Source organism: Thamnophis elegans, chromosome 4 (genome assembly GCF_009769535.1).
Source record: "Thamnophis elegans isolate rThaEle1 chromosome 4, rThaEle1.pri, whole genome shotgun sequence".
Classification (NCBI taxonomy): Eukaryota; Metazoa; Chordata; class Lepidosauria; order Squamata; family Colubridae; genus Thamnophis; species Thamnophis elegans.
In genome coordinates, this window is record NC_045544.1 from 4,810,746 (window position 1) to 4,830,010 (window position 19,265).

At 41.8% G+C, this 19,265-nt stretch overlaps 1 protein-coding gene across 1 annotated transcript; it reads right to left on the bottom strand.

The window, feature by feature from the left end:
• Nucleotides 1-537: 537 nt before the first annotated feature.
• KLHL31 (kelch like family member 31) lies at nt 538-15,079 on the bottom strand. Its single transcript, XM_032216384.1, has 3 exons — nt 14,882-15,079; nt 11,531-12,735; nt 538-1,612 (listed from the first exon to the last, which is right to left on the bottom strand). Exons 2-3 carry the CDS (start codon nt 12,700-12,702, stop codon nt 880-882), a joined length of 1,905 nt encoding a protein of 634 aa, XP_032072275.1. The 5' UTR covers nt 12,703-12,735; nt 14,882-15,079; the 3' UTR covers nt 538-879.
• Between the last annotated feature and the right edge of the window lie 4,186 nt (nt 15,080-19,265).

A 19,265-nucleotide genomic window follows, 5' to 3' on the forward strand; every position in this document is an offset into this window, starting at 1 on the left:
GTCTCATTATTCTGTTTCACTCACAGAAGGTTGTAGAGGATTCCAATAGAGATGCCTGTAAGACGTCAGGATGACATCACTGATGTCAATATGCAAATAATGTGAATTCTGTAATTGGCCTCAGTATCTTTGTATCTTTGATGCAAATTATATAATGCATGTCCTTTGCCCTATGATATTATGATGAGTATGATGTCATTTGCCCCCAAGTACAGATGCCCATGGACTTTAGAAATATTAGTCTTCCATTTGCAGTTCTGATATATTGCTTCATCTTTTAGCTTTACTTCTATGGAGAGAAACTTAGCTGAACGGTGCCTTCTGATCAGCCAAGCTTTGAGCTATCTGCTTAGAAACAAGTTTTTCTAAATCGGTTGCAGAAACTGAGCAAGAGGTCTCACAGGAAGTAAGGTACTTTGCTCTTATGAAGAGGTGGGTTCCTACCAGTTCACACCGGTTCAGTAGAACCGGTTCGTCAAATCTACCGAACCGGTTAGAAGAGGTTCCACCAGTGGACCCGGAAAGCAGGCCACACCTACAGAAGAGGTTCCAAATTTTTTTGAAACCCACCACTGCTCTTATGATCAATGGATCAGGGGCCTTTGTCTTATATAGTGCACATTTGTAGTGCAGAAAATACATTAGGTCTAAATTTCTTTGGTCATACCATGTGTTTTCAATTCCACGAAAATTGGACACTTTTCATTTTATAAAACTGAAATACACGCCAATAGTGTTTCATATTTCTCTCCCCAATCCCTTCTGATAGGGACACTTCTTAAAAGGGGTTACAACCCAGTAGTGGGAAAGAAATGTTTTAAAAATTTAGTATAGCTTTTAAAAAAATCCATAGGGGGGCTTAATTAAAAAAAAAAGAACTTATATACTAACTGGTACTGAAGATACCGAGCTAGATCTCGATTCCCTGGTTTTAGTGTTCGGCATGGCAATGGTGCAGCATGACACTCCTACGGTGGCTTCGGGTAGCTCATCTTCATCGGTCCATTCATTAAGGTTGGGGTTGTAACACTGAATACATTTCTTGTATTTCTTTTCTATTTCATTCCAGCCTCCCGCTAAGTAGATTTTTCCATTAAGAGTAGAAGCACCAGCAGTGCTCACACCAGTTGGAAGAGGAGCAACATAATTCCACTGGCCAGAATATGGACTATAGCACTCAACAGGAAGCACATCAACTCTTTCCCCTCGCCCTCCCAGTTGGGATCCTCCCATGACGTAGACTTTTTCCCCTAGGGTAATGGCACAGTGCCATCCTCTCGGGGTGCTAAGGCTGGCCTTGTCTTGCCAGTTGTCACTAGCAGGGTCATACATGCAAACCGAGTGGGAGTAAGCATTATTGATGTAGCCTCCTGTGACCAAGATCCTGCCATCTACTACTGCACTAGCATGGCAGCACCTGGGCATCTCCAGTGGAGACTTCAGCTGCCACTGGTTAATTGTAGGGACATAACACTCAACCGAAGAGAGACACCCTTCAGAATTGCGACCACCAACTGCGAAAAGGAGACCATTGAACACATTCAGACTAAAATGAGTGCGCCTTTGATTCATATTGGCCAGATGTATCCAAGTGTTGAAGCGAGGATCGTACCTGAAAAAAAATTAAGGAAGTATTAATGCCACAGGAATGCCAGCTACATTTACAGGTGTTGTATTGTTGAAACTTTACTTTCTGGCTTTATCTTTCAGTAGATCACCTTGTTCAGGTTGCCGTGGCTGGGTCACTCTGGTGGGGTACCACTGCCATCTCTCCCTGGCCAGGTCACTGCCGCTGGCTTACCCTGACCAATTGGACCTAGGACAAGTCACCCTGGCCAACTGGACAACTCACAGCCATGGGACAATTTGAGGACAAAGTAGGGAAGGGAAGAGGCACTTTCCCTTCAGCAGAAGAAACATTAGCCCCAGCCAATGAAACACGGGGATGGGGACGACTTTCAGGGAGGGGAATTGCCACTGTGCGATGATTTGAGGATGAAGTGGGGAGGGAAAGAGGCACCCCCCCCACCAGAATAAAAATTAATCCCATGTGAAGGGGAATCCTGTGTAGAGTACCGTACTATTCCCTTCCCTATGAGTAGTCCCACTCCCATGTCCTATCAGCCGGGGCTCATGTTTCTTCAGGTGGGAGGGGGAGGAAGTGCCTTTACCCTTCCCGTCTTCATCCTCAAATTGTCCCACACTGGCAAGTTGTTCCCATGTTCATTTGGCTGGGGTGACTTGTCCTGCATCTAGTCCGCTGGGGTGAGTCAGAAGTAGCAACCTGACCAGGGTGAGCTGGTGGCAGCAATCTGGCCAGGGCAACTTGGCCATGACACTTGAGCATGGTGAATTGTCCTAGAGCCCCCTCCTCCATCTCTCTTTCTCCTGTTTTCTTAATTGAAATCATCTTTAAGGCATCTCATGCTCCATTTTTAGAGTTTCTTCTCTGATGGAAAAACATTTTTAGGGACAAGAAGAGCTGAGAATGACTAGAAGAGGTTTAAATCTTTCTCAGATTGAGAGTACGTTTTCCTTGTTTATTACACTTCAGTTTCTTCTTTTACTATCAAAAATCTTTTAAGGAGAAAAACATAAAATTCCACAATAACTTTACAGAGTTGGCTAGCGCACTTAACCACCAATATACAGGTACTAAAGTAAGAGAGGGTACCTGAAAGAATGCTCCTTCAAAGAAAAGAAAAGAAATTTGATTGTTCAACATATTCATCACACAAATAGAAAGGTAACAGACACTGGTTTTATAAAATTATTAAGGGGTAAGAGTTATCATATTATATATGAACATGTGAGATTCCCTTGACTGAAGATTTGTTTTTATAATACCACACAACTGCATTAATAATATGCCCATTCTAGACTAATTAAGTCTGTACTTAGTCTTAATAATTAAAAGAGATATACAAATAACAAATCAGAAGAGTGACTTTGTAATCTTATTTTTGTTTTATAAAATAGTTCCTTTTTGAAGTTTCCTAGGACTTTCTTGGAGAAGTAGAAGAAATTGGAGAGAAGCAGAAAATGAAAAGAAGTCAAGTTTTGGAATTCTACTTAAAGGTCCAAATTGTTCAAACTAAAGGGAAGAAATATAAAGTTGATTTATTTGATTGAGGTTAAAATGTGTACATTATTGTTTCTGGTAACCCTTAATGGACTGTTGTTGACCGGGACTGAATGATGAGACTTTAAAGATGTGTTTATAGAAAAGAGAAGAGATATAGGAAGAATAATTTTTTTTCTTCTATTTTCAGAGTAAGTGATAAGGTATTGTGTTCAAAGTGAAGGGAAGGAAGGGAAGGAAGTTGGTTTTGTCTGTGTGTGTGTGTGTGTGTGTGTGTGTGTGTGTGTGTGTGAGAGAGAGAGAGAGAGAGAGAGAGAGAGAGAGAGAGAGAGAGAGAGAGAGAGAGAGGTGGCATTTAGCAGGTTCTGACCAATTCTGGACAACTGGTAGTGGAAATTTTGAGTAGTTCGGAGAACCGGTAAATACCACCTCTGACTGGCCCCACCCCCAGGAGGAAATGGGGATTTTGCAGTAACCTTCCCCTACCACGCCCACCAAGCCACACCCACAGAACCAGTAGTAAAAAATGTGAATCCCACCACTGGTGTGTATGTGTCCATGCACACCCACCGGTATTTCTGAGACCCCTTAATGGACTTTTGCTGACTAGGATTGAATGAAGAGGCTTTCACAAATTGTTTATAGATAAGAGATGCGGTAATGGTAGGGTAGCGTTGCATTTTCATAGAAGGTCATAAATTATTTATGTTGTTTGTACTTGCTGGCATGAAGGAGGAAGTTATTTCTTTATATATTTCTTTTCTTTTGCTTTACTACATTCATTCGTTTTATTTCTTTTCTATTTTTTTATTTTATCTTCTGCACTTTCTGGCTTTTCATTCTTTCATACTTCTTAGTTTGTATTAGTTTTTTTTTAATCTTTGTAATTGACATTTTTAATAAAAATATTATTTTTAAAAATGTGGCCAAGAAAAAAATTGCACAGACTTGTTTCTGTAATCACCAAGGATCAGAATTGATTGGATGGACTGTAACAACAATGACAGATATTTTTGAAAGTAACAATTGGATCAGTTGCAGGTCTGTCAAAATAGACCAGGCTGGATAAGATTTTGAGATTATTTTTGATAATCTCAAAATTTTTCCAGAAATGTGTAATGCTTTTTTTTAAGTCTGCATTTTTTGTCCCCTAGACTAGAGGAAAAAAAACATTTTAAAATGCTTATAAATAATTACTAAAACATTACCAATTGTTATGCAAACATAGAAGGGGAGAACTTAGAGCCAAGGTGGCGCAGTGGTTAAATGCAGCACTGCAGGCTACTGCTAGATCAGCAGTTCAGCGGTTCAAATCTCACCGGCTCAGGGTTGACTCAGCCTTCCATCCTTCCGAGGTGGGTAAAATGAGGACCCAGATTGTTGGGGGCAATATGCTGACTCTCTGTAAACCGCTTAGAGAGGGCTGAGAGCCCTATGAAGCGGTATATAAGTCTACTGCTATTGCTATATTGCTATTATACTAGTTTTACTATCGCTCTTCTTACAGAGTCCTTTCTAGAAAATTAGATGGGAATTTTCAAACGATGTGAAGCTAATAAATGAAAAGTTCCAGTGATACAGCATACTGTAGGAAGGAGATCCTCAAGTACAACCAATTTCAAATCAGTTCTTTGCATCACATCTCAAAACTCAAAGCAAAATTTTGGAATGATTTCCACCATTCTTCTATAGAATGCTTCTTACAGATTTTGAGTGCGAGGCACAGATTCATTTTTAGAAAGTTCCTTATGCGTGGACAATTTACTCTTTAATCATGAGAGGGCAGTGGGGGGAAGAGGATGAGAGAAAGGAGGAGTGGAAAGGGGAGAGAGGAGAAGGGGAGAGGAAGGAGAAGTAGAGAAGGATGACAGAGGGAAGTAAGGAGGTAGGGAGGGGGAGGAGAGAGGGAGGAGAAAGTGATAGATAAGATACAAATATGATGTATGGAGAGCAGAAGAGCCAATAATTGTTTTTGGGAGCTGATGGTAAGACGAATTGATGTAAACATTTAATAATACAATATATTGTTGGCTATGTAATAGTATACATGTGGTTATATGTTATGAAAATGAAAAAATAAAAAACTTAATTGAAAACAAAATCTAATCCGAACGACGTACATAGACTGGCAGTTTCTCAGAACATGCTAGAGACCAGACATTAAATGTTCTGCATGTAAGTCCAAATTTCTAGTGCTGAGATACAATCCTTCCCCAAATTTAAACGTGATTTCAGACTGTGTATAATTAGGACGTGTTGAAGAGGAAAAACTAACCGTATATGACTTGGCATACATGGTGGATAGGACATGCCTTCTTTGCTGCAAGACACATGTGGGAAATGGAACATGTACATCTTTCCATTCCATAAGCAGCAAAATATACTTACTTCTAGCATTGAAACTAAGTCAGGTTGGCTGATTCTAGAAATTATTCTGAGCAATTTGGAAGAAGAATGGATCATTATAATAACGAATGTGTTGCAATGAGTTAACACAGTGGGCTAAAATGCTGATGCTCTCGTGAAGCTCACAAGATGCTCTGGGCTGATCATTATCACTCAGCTTCTCAGGATCAAGTGAGGATAAAATGTTGAAAGGGTAAATTGTGTGCACCATCCTCAGCTCTTTCGAATAATGTTTAGCGAGGAAATGCAGATGTCCGTAGTGAAAAATGTACTAATTATTGTACATTTATGTCTTCCTTCTAAAATGGAAACGTCTCCCTTGAGTGGTTTTTTGGCAAATCCTTTCACAGCAAATATATCTCCTATTATACCTTCCTCATAGCTTTTTTCTTCCTTTATCAGGATAGTCATGATAAAACAAGGAAGTACTGACATACAAGGTTACTGCCAAACAGGAGTCCGGGAAGTTGCTCAATTGTTCTGGATATTCCAGAAAACATAGAGAGCTACAAAAATTTCTTTCATGTTTCAAACAAATGAAAGAGTCACTAAGAATTCCATAACAGGACATAAGCCACACACTTTTGCCCTAATAGACAGAAGGATAGTATTGGTAACATGGGATAATTTTCATCGCGAAAATTATGCAAATGAAAATTACTATCCTCACATTTCAATCTGAATCACTCATACTTTGTTTCTTGTTTAAAAAGAAACAGATTAAAATAATGGAACTCTGTTGTTGCAGGAAAGGATAGCAATAGCACTTAAGAGCCGAGGTGGCGCAGTGGTTAGGGTGCTGTACTGCAGCCAACTTCAGCTGACTGTTATCTGCAGTTCGGCGGTTCAAATCTCACCTGTTCAGGGTTGACTCAGCTTCCATCCTTCCGAGGTGGGTGAAATGAGGACCCAGACTGTGGGGGCGATATGCTGACTCTGTAAACAGCTTAGAGAGGGCTGAAAGCCCTATGAAGCGGTATATAAGTCTAACTGCTATTGCTATTGCTTAGACTTATATAACGCTTCACAATGCTTTACAGTATTCTCTGAGTGGTTTACGGAGTCAGCCTACTGCCCCCAACAATCTGGGTCCTCATTTTACCGACCTCAGAAGGACGGGAGGCTGAGTCAACCTTGAGCCAGTCAGAATCGAACTGCTGGCAGTCAGCAGAATTAGCCTGCAATATTGTATTCTAACCACTGCACCACCACAGCTCTTATAAGATAATGGTAACCATGCTCCTCAATCATCATCATGTACTTGAGGAGCGGGGGAAATGAGTGAAACTGAATGTTTATGTATTTTTCTTTTTTTTAGCCGTGACCCGTCAAAACTGCGGAGGACAAAATCGCGCTCGACGAAAGCGCGCATGTGACATCATCACAGCGCGACGAAAAAAATTAAAAATTGAAATAAAATTAAAATTAAAGCAAGCCGATTCACATAAAGGTAAGGGTTAGGTTTAGGGTTAGGGTTAGGGTTAGGTTAAGGGTTAGGGTTAGGTTTAGAGCGTTAGCGTTACGTTTAGCGTTAGGTTAAGGGTTAGCGTTAGGGTTAGCGTTACGTTAACGGTTAGGTTTAGGGTTAGATTTAGGGTTAGGTTAAAGGTTAGGTTTAGGGTTAGGTTTAGGGTTAGGTTTGGGGGGGTTAGGGTAAGGTTTTCGCTTTATTTTTACATTTTTCGATCACAGCGCGATGTTTTCGTCACGCTGTGATGATGTCAAATGCACGCTTTCGTCGAGCGCGATTTTGTACTCCGCGGTTTTGTGGTGGAACCTTTTTAGCATATGTGGAACAAAACATAACTTGATTTAATGCAAATTAAACTAACGTTACTTACACAAACTACTTAATATGATTGCTCTCCGAATATTTATTAATTTATTAATTTCCTACACTCACATTCTGACCTCTGATTCTCAAAGGAACTCCAGGAGATGAAGCACCAGAAGAGATGCTAGAATGTCACAAAGAGCTAATCTGACTCAATGTAGGTAAGAGCCTTTAATAATGGGTGTCAAATTTGCACCATCACAATGCCCTCACATGATGTTATCACAACGTTTTTTCCCCTTCACAGAGCTGGGGTGGGCGTGACCTGCTCTTATTGCATCTGTAGAGGATTATTTCAGGCATGTATTGGACAAAGATACTTGGATTTACTTCGAATTGGATTCTAATTGTGTAAATTTGGTAGTATTGACTGAGATACAGCCTGGCAAAAAAACGGGGAAGAGTTTCTCATATTACTAATCTTTTATTATCTGGGAAAAGTTTGAGCTTTCTAGCCCCAAGAAAGTGGACAAGATCCTCAGAGCTCAAAGTCACCTATACATTAGATCCATGTCAGTCCTGATTGGTCAAGGCTTCCAAGGAGGTGACATTTGGTATATATGTGGTGATGAATTCATCCTTGAGAGAGGGGTGGTTCTGCTTGCAATGATGGAATCAATGGTCTACCCACTTCTCAAGAAGCTATTGCTGGGCACAGAGGTATTGGACAATTTCTGACCCATATCAGAAACCATCAACTTCCCTTATTGAGAAGGTTATTGAGTTGCAGTTTCGGAGGGCTCTGGAAGTCACAGATTATCTAAATCTGTTAGATTTCAAGCCTGGATAGAATGCCAAAACAGCATTGATTTTTTGGGGGGGTGGGGGGGGGGGGTTGATAACTTATTTTAGGACAGGATGGGACCAATTAGATCCCACAGACTAGGCCTCCTCCGAATTCCATCAGCCGGCCAGTGTTGACTGGCGACTACCCGTAGGAGGGCCTTCTCTGTGGCTGCTCTGACCCTCTGGAACGATCTCCTGGTGGAGATTCATACCCTCACCACCCTCCAGGCCTTCCGCATAGCCCTTAAAACCTGGCTGTTCCGACAGGCCTGGGGCTAAAGACTCGCTGCCCCACTCCGAATGGTATGATTGTTGTGCTTTTAACTATGTATGGTTTTCATGTTTTTGTAACTCTGTTTGTTTTTCCCCTCCCTTTTTGAGTTGTGAGCCGCCCTGAGTCCCTTTCAGGGAAAAGGGCGGCATACAAATAAATTAAAATGAAAAAAAAATGAAATGAATGGTGCTGTTTGAATTCTCAATGGCCTCTGGTAACATTGATCGTGATGTTCTTCATGATGAGCTTAGAAGGTTGAAAGTGAGAGGCAGAGGTTAACAGGGGTTTTCCTTCTTGTAGGGTGGTTTCATGTTAATTGAGGCAGGGGATGGGGGCTGTCACGGTTTAGTCCCGAGTCTTTGTTTTGTAAGATGCCTCAGAGCGTGATTTTCTTCCTAACCCTGCTTAATATCTGTCCTCGTGGGGTTAGGTATCATCAGCACGTTGATGAAACCCAGTGATGTATCTCAATCTTTGCCATCCAAGTGATATTGTTGAAATTGTCTCAGTACCTGGAAGTTGTAAGAACCTGGATGGGGGAGGAGGAGGAGGCTCAGAGAAACCATAGTAAGACTGAGTGACTGGGATGATCTGGATCCAGAAAGTTTCTATCTTCATTTCTAGAGAGGGTCTCAGTATGCCTAATAGAACCAGTGCACAATTTGCAAAAATACATCTTGGGCACAAAATCTGGAATGGGAGTTCTGCTCATGATCACCACCACCTCTGTGTAGCTCTACAGGCTGCTACTTCACTAGTTGCACTGGAGGAGCCGAGGTGGCGCAGTGGTTAGGGTGCAGTAATGCAGGCCACTTCAGCTGACTGTTATCTGCAGTTCAGCGGTTCTAATCTCACCGGCTCAAGGTTGACTCAGCCTTCCATCCTTCCGAGGTGGGTAAAATGAGGACCCGGATTGTTGGGGGCAATATGCTGACTCTGTAAACCGCTTAGAGAGGGCTGAAAGCCCTATGAAGCAGTATATAAGTCTAACTGCTATTGCTATTGCTATTGCTATTACCAGTACATTCCTGGATGCAATTCAAGTTGCTGGCATAGGGATAGTTATTTGCAAGACTGCCTGCCTCTAATTATTTCTGCCTACTCAATAAGATTTGACCTGGTGGGCATATTCTGGGTCTTGACACGTAAGCAGTGCTAACAGGACATGTGTCTTCTCCATTACTGCACCTGTCTTATGTAACAACATCCCCCTGCAGGCCCACCATCCCAAATCCAGATGGCTCGACTGGATTTCTGATTTCCTTCTGAAAGGCTCTGCCTCTTAGACACTGGCTTGGGAGTTTCTATGCCTATCACAATAGCCAAGGTGGCGCAGTGGTTAGAGTGCAGCACTGCAGGCTACTTCAGCTGACTGCAGTTCTGCAGTTCGGCTGTTCAAATCTCACCGGCTCAAGGTTGACTCAGCCTTCCATCCTTCCGAGGTGGGTAAAATGAGGACCCAGACTGTGGGGGCGATATGCTGACTCTGTAAACCGCTTAGAGAGGGCTGAAAGCCCTATGAAGCGGTATATAAGTCTAACTGCTATTGCTATTGCTAATAATTTTTTTTTCAATTTTGAAAATGGCCTCTTGTGCAGTAATATATAACAATTTAATGTATTTTGGTTAATATGTGATGTTTTTAATACTATACACCAGGGGTAGTCAACCTTTTTATACCTACCGCCCACTTTTGTATCTCTGTTAGTAGTAAAATTTTCTAACCACCCACCAGTTCCACAGTAATGGTGATTTATAAAGTAGGGAAGTAACTTTACTTTATAAAATTTATAAAGCAGAGTTACAGCAAACCCCTACCGCCCAACATGAAAGTTGGAACACCCACTAGTGGGCGGTAGGGACCAGGTTGACTACCACTGCTATACACTCTCATATTGATTGGGAAACGTTATGAATTGATCAAATATAACAATATAGCCAGAATTTTTTGTAGCGTTCAGGAATCTGCTTCCAAGGCTGAAGTGAGATAGGACAGCTGCATGTGATCTCAGGCTGATTTGCCCCAAAGCATAAAGCGGATCAGCAGACTTCTCCAGGAAAAAAATAACATGCAAAATCTTAGCATAAAATGGCCCTAACTATTTTAATATGTGTAACCCTAGAAAAGAAGAGAGAAAGAAGAAAAAAAGGGCTTTTCTCTTCCTTTCTCCTCCCCGACATATATACATATATCAGTGGTGGGATTCAAATAATTTAACAACTGGTTCTCTGCCCTAATGACCAGCTGGGTAGGCGGGGCTCGGTGGTCATGTGACTGGGTGGCCGTGGCCAACTCAACGTTACTCACATCGATGGGCGCTTCACCGTAGCTGTTATAATGTCATAAGGGTTAACCGGAGAGGCAGTTTCTGTAAGCAGGGCAATAAAGATTAGGCTAGAAACAACACCAGAATGTTTCCTTCCTGCCTTCCTCCACAGGATTAGCCCTGTAAACTGGGGCGGGGGGGGGGAGATTTCTTCCAAAAACCGGTTCTCTGAACTGCTTAGAAAGTTAAGAACCGGTTCTCCCGAATAGGTGCGCACCACCTTTTCTCTGGCATCTTTATTTTATTCCACACAACATGCATGAATAGAAGAAACTATGAGGTCCCTGGTTGAAGCAGCTGCATTGTGCATCTATTCTTGCTTTCTGTTAGCTAAATTACCTCCCTTCCAAATTCAGATGACATGTGATCTAACCCAGTGGTGGGATTCAAATAATTTAAAAACCGGTTCTCTGCCCTAATGACCATCTGAGTAGGTGGTGCTCAGTGGTCATGTGACAGGGTGGGCATGGCCAACTCATCGTCACTCAGGTCGATGGGCGCTTCGCCTTAGCTGTCACAATGTAATCAGGGTTAACCGGAGAGGCAGTTTCTGTAAGCAGGGCAATAAAGATGAGGCTAGAAACAACACCAGAATGTTTCCTTCCTGCCTTCCTTACAGGATTAGCCCTGAAAAGTGATTAAAAAAAACAAAAGGAGATTTCTTCCAACAACCAGTTCTCCGAACTGCTTAGAAAGTTACCAACCGGTTCTCCCGACTAGGTGCGAACCGGCTGAATCCCACCACTGACATATATTTCTCCTTCTTTTTCTGGAGCTGTTGTGTCCATGCTGTGCCTCCACTGCTATATATAATCATTTACCTGCAAAAATTGCTGACTGCATGCTTTGCCTGATTTCTGGCATCATTCTGGTCTTCACCACCTGCTACATAGAGAAACCCATCCATCACGGTGACACACTGGTTGAAGCTTTTGGCAGGCATCTCTGTAAGTCTTTTCCATCCATTGTCGGGATCTCTGTATAAAATGTCTCTGCTGAGGGATTTTTCTGTTAAAGCTGGACGTCCCCCGACTGTAACTAAGACTCGTAATCCTCCTCGAATCCTGGTTCTTCTTGACTGCAGAGTATTCTGGTGGTAAGGGAGTAAATGGTAATTCATGGCATCTACCAGAAGTCTGTGACAATCTGTATCTAACATCATTCTTGGTACAGTCTGGACATAATTCACCAGGTCTTGGGCAGAGATGGTTCCAAACCGAATGTTGCTTAAAAGATCTGCAGCATACTTAGTTCTTTTTTGGTCAAATTCCAGCCATCTCATTGCAATCTGGAATGCAATAAGTTCAGAAGGCAACTGCAAGTCATCATCTGCAAGAAGTTCGTTGATCTGCTCAAAAGTAAGCTTTAAGAAATGATCCGATTCAGAAAACTCAATGAAGTTGTCCCTAATGAATTTCTGCGCTGCTTCCTTAGCAGTTTTCAGTCCGTATGTCTCTGCGATGTTGGCAACGTACATGCAATTCTCCACATTGATTTCTTGCATCAGAAAGTCACTGCACATCTTCACAAGGGTATGTATCTGAAGATAAATGGCTGTGGAGATAATACTACCTATAGTATAGAGGGAAAGTGTAAGTTTTCCGGTATAGGCATATGCAATCACAGTGGCTAGGCCCAGAGGGGATACATCATTGAGGTCCACTCTTTGAGTTGATGGATCTTTCTTTAGGATGTTATGGAAGTAATCACTGCATGATGCCATCACCACCTTGTGAACATCAAAGGACTTGGTTTTGGTACCAATTATTAGATCACAGAGAAAATTTTCCAGCCTCATCCTGCACAAACCTTCCAAGAGGTTGGGACTATAGAAAGCATCGGAGACTTCCGTGGAAACGCAACTGAAACCGTTGCCTCCTTCTAGGAGGCTATTCAATCCATTGAGCTTGCTGATTGGCCCATCTTCCACTATGATGGTTAACTCGTTGATATCCGTCTTGTTCTTCTTGACGTTCTTCTTCTTAGGCGCCATGACTGCAATACAGATATCACAGCCAAGAGCTTGCTAAGAAAAACCCAGAACAAAGAAAAAAAATAATTTGTACGCCCATATTTAAACATCTTTCTGCAACTGATCATTGAAGTAATGGAGATTATTAGTTCTCCATGTTAGAAGAGTTACTTGTCCTAATATAACCTTGCTAATTTTCCATTGTGTTGTATTCCATTACAAGCATCTTCTGAGTAGATGTCATTCTATTATTAAGTCTTGCTCTTGTGCAAATGGCATTTTTATGTTTCTATTCTATGCCCTCCTATCTAGCTATGTATTAACATTTCTTTGGTTGCTATCTGACCATTGTTTTAAGCAGAAAGTTAGAATAGCATTTAATAGATGAATTCTATGTCTGAGGTTACATGTATTAGAAATGTATATAACATATGTAGTCCTGAGTTGTCTGGAATACAGGTTCAGGTTTATATAGCTACAGCTTAAATGCCTCCCAGAGCTCTGCTTTAACAGATGAATATCATTTTTAATTTTGCATTCTCTGAAATAAAAATATTTGGGTATAATATGTTCAAAGTTATTTCTGCAACTGATAAGATAATTTAGGTTTATGTTATAAGCTGCTAGTGTGTAAGCTATAAGTTTCCTAAAATGTCCATTGGTTTGATCTGATTCCTTATTTTGATCAGCTTTAATGATTAGCTACTGCTTTTCAACTGCTTAGGGCCACTTAATTACAGAATACAGAATGATGGAGTTGGAAGGAATCCTTGGAGATCTTCTAGTTCAACCCCCTGCTCGGTACTATTCCAAACGAATGGACGTCTGGTCTCTTAAAAACCTCTAGTAATGGAGCAGTCACAACTTCTGGAGACAAGTTGTTCCACTGATTAATTCTTCTCAATGTCAGGAAATTTCTCCTCAGTTTTAATTTGGATGTCTCTTTGATAACTTTCCATCCGTTACTTCTTGTCTTGCCCTCAGGTGAACATAATAAAGTTCTCATTTTACCTCCTTTTTGTTTCATTGTCCCTAAATATTTTGTCAACTAACTCAAATGCCAGCAGCAGTAGAACAACATTTTAAAATTACACTGAGATTCCTCAGTAATGGAAACGTTGGCGTGGGAATTTGGGGAGTTGATCCAAACTTTTGAAGGGCGCTCAGTTTCAGGAAGGCTGGTTTACATTCATTTCTCATTGCTATTATGAGCAATACCTTGAAACACTTTACAATAAAAATAATTAAGATATAAATATGATTCCCAATTGCTATAAAATATAGTGTTTTCACGCATTTGATGGATGTTAATTGGATTTTTTTTTATTTTAAATGGGCCAATGTTTCCAACTGAATTTTCTACCCCATAGTGAGAAGCACAAAAAACTTCACTCGGAAAGCAGCCATCATCTCCCCAAGAGACAGTCCGGTTTACAGTATAAACGTTAGGAAACCAAATATACAGACTCTACAATTTGCTCCTTTTCATATTTCATTTTGGTGTTCAGTCAGTTAGAGACTGAAACACCTGCTTCTGATGTCCTACAGGGAAGTTGCAAAGTTTTGGACCAGGGGTGAGTTCAAATCTCCATTCAGATATGAATCACTCGGAATGGTCACAGACCAATCATTCTCCTACTCCGACTAGCCTATTCCAGAGAAAGAATTACCTGTCTCAGACCAATTAGATCGCACAGGTTAGGTCTCCTCCGGATTCCATCTGCCAGCCAATGTCGGCTGGCGACTCCCCGGGGGAGGGCCTTCTCTGTTGCAGCTCCGGCCCTCTGGAATGATCTCCCTGTTGAGATCCAGACCCTTACTACCCTCCCGGCCTTCCGCAAAGCCACCAAGTCCTGGCTGTTCCAGCAGGCTGGGGGGGGGGGGGGGCTGAGAAGCATTTACCTCCACGGAAATTGTGAATGTTGGTTTTGTTTTTAATATGTTGTCTTTGTCTCGTTCTCCCCCTTTCCCTTGTCTTTTGTGAGCCGCCCGGAGTCCTCCAGGAGTGGGCGGCATACAAGACAAATAAATAAATAAATAAGAATAAGAAATATCTTCCTTGAGGAAATCTCAGAGTTCTATAAGCACCAAATAAATAAATAACTGGTGAAATATAAAAGCAAAGAGCATCGAGGTACCTCGAGGTAAATAAGCACCTACATGTTGCAAGGAGGCATAGTGGCAAATATAAAATTGTTACCTTATTTCCTGTAAAACAATCTCTAATGCAGCATTTCTCTCATCGAGGATTTCACACTTAAGCCTTCAAACATGCCCCATTAAAGCATTTTATGCCTCCAGATGAAGAATTGAACTCCTTGGGGGGAGCATAGCTGGTCTCATAACTCCTCCAAAGAACAGCTATGCAGGCACAAGGGAGAGAGCTATCTGTGTTCAAAGTTGCCCGGATGCCAGAAGGATCTGAGATCCCTCTTCCCCAAGCATTACCAAAGCAGTGGGTCAGCTGCTCCTTCCCCCCTCCCTTATCTCCCCTCCCCAGCCACATTCTTCAGGCTGCATCTGTTGAAACCTGTCAGGGCTATTTCCAAGAATAGCCATGCTCTCTGGCCTTCAAATGACTTGCCATTTTAAGACACATTCAGTTTAAAATGTCTGCCTTTCTTCAGAACAGAATTCTTTTTCTTACCGAGATATTTACTTACTTACTTACTTACTTACTTACTTACTTACTTACTTACTTACTTACTTACGGAGTGTGCTTAATTTTTTTAAAAAGTTAGAATAAGTCGCTTTGATGGGATGAAATACTTAACGTACGATAGTCACATTTAAATTTCCTCTCCCATTTTGCTAAAGTGGTATTCCTTTAGATGTTAAAAATATTCTCATCTTATTTTCTTTAACAACACGTCAAAGAGGCTATTACCTTCACTTAAAGAAAATCCAAGTTAGTAATATTTTTAAAAGGTAGCCTTTCATTGATTAAGTGGGACAAGTGCCGTGTTTTTTTTTTAAATCAAACAGTCAAAGAAAAAGGACTTTCATCCATCAAATTAAATTGCACAGGCTCTGTAGGAAGAAAGATAATTACAGAAAAATTGTTTCTAACTTGATTTACTAAGGACTCTTCACACCTACAATGGTAGTATTCTGTTCATAGCTTGGGGCTTCATCTCAGATTCATGCCAAATGAGATTTGGACTATAAACACAAAGAATAGGATTAGGTTCTTCTTACCCTTTTTCAGGAAAGAGTCTTCCTGCGGCGTCCCAGCACAGTATCTATCAGAATACTTGTAAAAAGAAAAAAGAGGGGAGGGGAGGAAAGAAGGAATGGAAGTCCAGATGTCACCTGCCAGGTTCTGCCAACTGAAGATTCTACTGTGACCTGCTGCCACCGAGGAGAAGAGAGACTGGAGTTTGCGCTTTGGGGCACTTTAAAAATGACCCCTCCTCCCATCCCTCCCTGCCACCCGGAGGAGTTTTTGTTTCGTGTGTGCCTGCCTGGTTTTGAATCTCAAGTAAAATTCACTGGGCTTCTTCAATGGCAAATGAAGCAGCAGAAGAGATAAGCGACAGAAAAGCTGTGCTTTCCATTGCAGTTGTTTCACGCCTGCAACCTTAAACCAGCTTTCGTAGGATCGTTACGTTTTTCTTTAATCTTCTTCCCGTCTTTTGAGAAAAATGGGATTTGGCAATTCAGCATTTTCTCTCCCTTTCTTCAAACTTCATACATGGAAGAGCAACAGCTGGGGAAAACTCTCCCCCCCCCCCCGTCCCACCCAACAGGAGAACAAAGAAGCTGCTTTGCTGTGGCTTATCCATCTAGCAGAGGATGCCTATTCTGACTGGTAGGGGCTCTTCAATTTCCATTCAGTCTGGCACCACCTGATTATCTTGTTTTAACTGGAAATCCCAGAGATTAAATCGAGACCAGGGGTGTCAAACCTGCGTGGCACGACAAAACCGCGCTCGTCAAAATAGCGGTGATAAAACCGCGTCGCTAAAGCCGCGACGTCATCACCGCGCGTCATCACCGCCGCGACAACAGCGCGGCGACAGAAGGGCGCTTTAAAACAGCGCGGCGGCAGAAAGCCGATTTAAATTAAGGTAAGGGTTAGGATTAGGTTTAGGGGTTTGCTTTAGGTTTAGGTTTAGGTTTAGGGTTAGGGTTAGGGTTAGGTTTAGGTTTAGGTTTAGGGTTAGGGTTAGGTTTAGGGTTAGGTTTAGGGTTAGGGTTAGGGTTAGGGTTAGGGTTAGGGTTAGGTTTAGGGTTAGGTTTAGGGTTAGGGTTAGGGTTAGGGTTAGGGTTAGGTTTAGGGTTAGGTTTAGGGTTAGGTTTAGGGTTAGGTTTAGGGTTAGGTTTAGGGTTAGGTTTAGGGTTAGGTTTAGGGTTAGGTTTAGGGTTAGGTTTAGGGTGTTGAGTGCTTCGGAACGTGCGGATTTGCCCTCCACGGTTATGTCATTGCGGTAGGGTCACGTTTTTCCTTAGCGCTTCGGATGGCGCGGATTTGCCCTCCGCACTTATGTCGGCGCGGATAAGGGCTTTGCGATTTTGTGGTAGAACCTCAAACTTGCAGCCCATGGGCCGGATATGTCATTTGCTGGCCATTCCCATGCCCGGTTTGACACCCCTGATCTACCTTCTTAATGCAGAGCTGATGGTCTGCTATCAAACAGTGGTGTACCTTCCCACTGAACCCACTGGGATATAATTCTTAACAACCATACATGGGCAAGTGCTGTCAATGTGCTTCTACGTTTTGAGAGTGAGATTGAGATTTATTAGATTTATATGCCTCCCTTCTCCCAAGGACTCAGGGCGGCGTACAACAATTAAAAGAAACACATAATACAAAAGTTAAAAAAAATATTAAATGGAATATCCCAAACCCAATTTAAATTGACAATGATATTTTTTTTAAAAAAAATCAAATTAAAATTAACAGTGATCAATATTTTGATTTGTTTTGGTTCAGGCCAGGCTGGCTTGCTGGAAAAGCCAACTTTTTAGGGCGCGTCAGAAGGACCGGAGGTCGGGGATTATACGAAGCTCCGGGGGCAGCTCATTCCAGAGGGACGGCACTCCCACAGAGAAGGCTCTCCCCCTGGGGGCCGCTAGCCGACACTGTCTGGCCGACGGCACCCTGAAGAGGCCAACTCTGTGGGATCGCACTGGACGGTGGGAGGCTACCGGTGGCAGGAGGTGGTCTCGCACAATCAGTATGTCATGCTTTATTATATCTCCCTGCTAAACAAAATGTTATCCACAGAATGTTTTCCTTGAAGAGCCAGATAAAACTCTTGCATCTCTTCTTTAAGGTGGCGCAGTGGTTGCAGCACTGCAGGCCACTTCAGCTGACTGTTATCTGCAGTTCGGCGGTTCTAATCTCACCGGCTCAAGGTTGACTCAGCCTTCCATCCTTCCGAGGTGGGTGAAATGAGGACCTGGATTGTTGTTGGGGGCGATATGCCGACTCTGTAAACCGCTTAGAGAGGGCTGAAAGCCCTATGAAGCGGTATATAAGTCTTACTGCTATTGCTATTGCTATTGCTATTAATCTCTTACATAATATGAACAGCCTTGGGCAAACAGACTAGGCAACAAAGTACAAAATTTGGTCACACCTTGTGGATAACAGCAATGCTATCCTAATGTCTGTCTATTCAGCAGTAAATTCAGTGACATCTACTTGATATCTACAACTCTACAAATCCTACAGTATAAGCTGAAATTTGCATTAATGTCTGTAATTATAAATATACAGAGAAGAGGACTGGTCTTGCTCTGACAGCTGGCATGAAATGAAAAACACCAAACTTTTATTTTCCTCTTCAGCTGTTATCCCACTAATACTAGCAACATCATAAAAATACAGTATACAAAATAAAACAAGCATCTCCTTTTTCAGGATGTGTGTTCCATTAAGTTCCACACACATCTTCTCCTTACTATAGATACAACCTTCTTAAGTCATTTGTCCTTGGTATTTCAGAAAGGCGCAGTTATTTAATGTAGAATCTTATCTATATATTTGGATGTGCTTCCTCTTGTTCTGACTTATTTTATATATTTATTCATTTAACTAAGACATATGAAGTTTGAAAAATTCACATCCATCATTCACAGACAGTAAGCTATTAATAATAGCAATAGCAGTTAGACTTATATACCGCTTCATAGGGCTTTCAGCGCTCTCTAAGTGGTTTACAGAGTCAGCATATTGCCCCCAACAATCCGGGTCCTCATTTCACCCACCTCGGAAGGACGGAAGGCTGAGTCAACCTTGAGCCGGTGAGATTAGAACCGCTGAACTGCAGATAATAGTCAGCTGAAGTGGCCTGCAGTACTGCACTCTAACCACTGCGCCACCTGGGCTCTAAGTTGGTTACCCACAAGAAAAACCTATGGGAAGAGGAGTGTTTCCATATCCTGGTAGAAGATCACTACAGTAGTGGTTAAATGAACTTCTTTTGCTAAAAAAAGGGATCTATTTATCACATTTACATAGTTTACTGTACATCTCATATATGTGCTGCAGAGACCCAATTTAAACAAACCAGCTACAAATAAATCATTAGAAGAATGATTTAAAAAACTGTCTACCTAGCTATGTATTTATC

Bases quoted from the DNA above. Each gene is read 5' to 3' on its own strand.
- KLHL31 (XM_032216384.1), bottom strand. From the start codon at position 12,702: ATGGCGCCTAAGAAGAAGAACGTCAAGAAGAACAAGACGGATATCAAC. The intron at 1,613-11,530 runs GTAAATGATTAT...ATTTTTTTTCAG, and splicing joins GCAGTCAGCAATTTTTGCAG to GTACGATCCTCGCTTCAACA.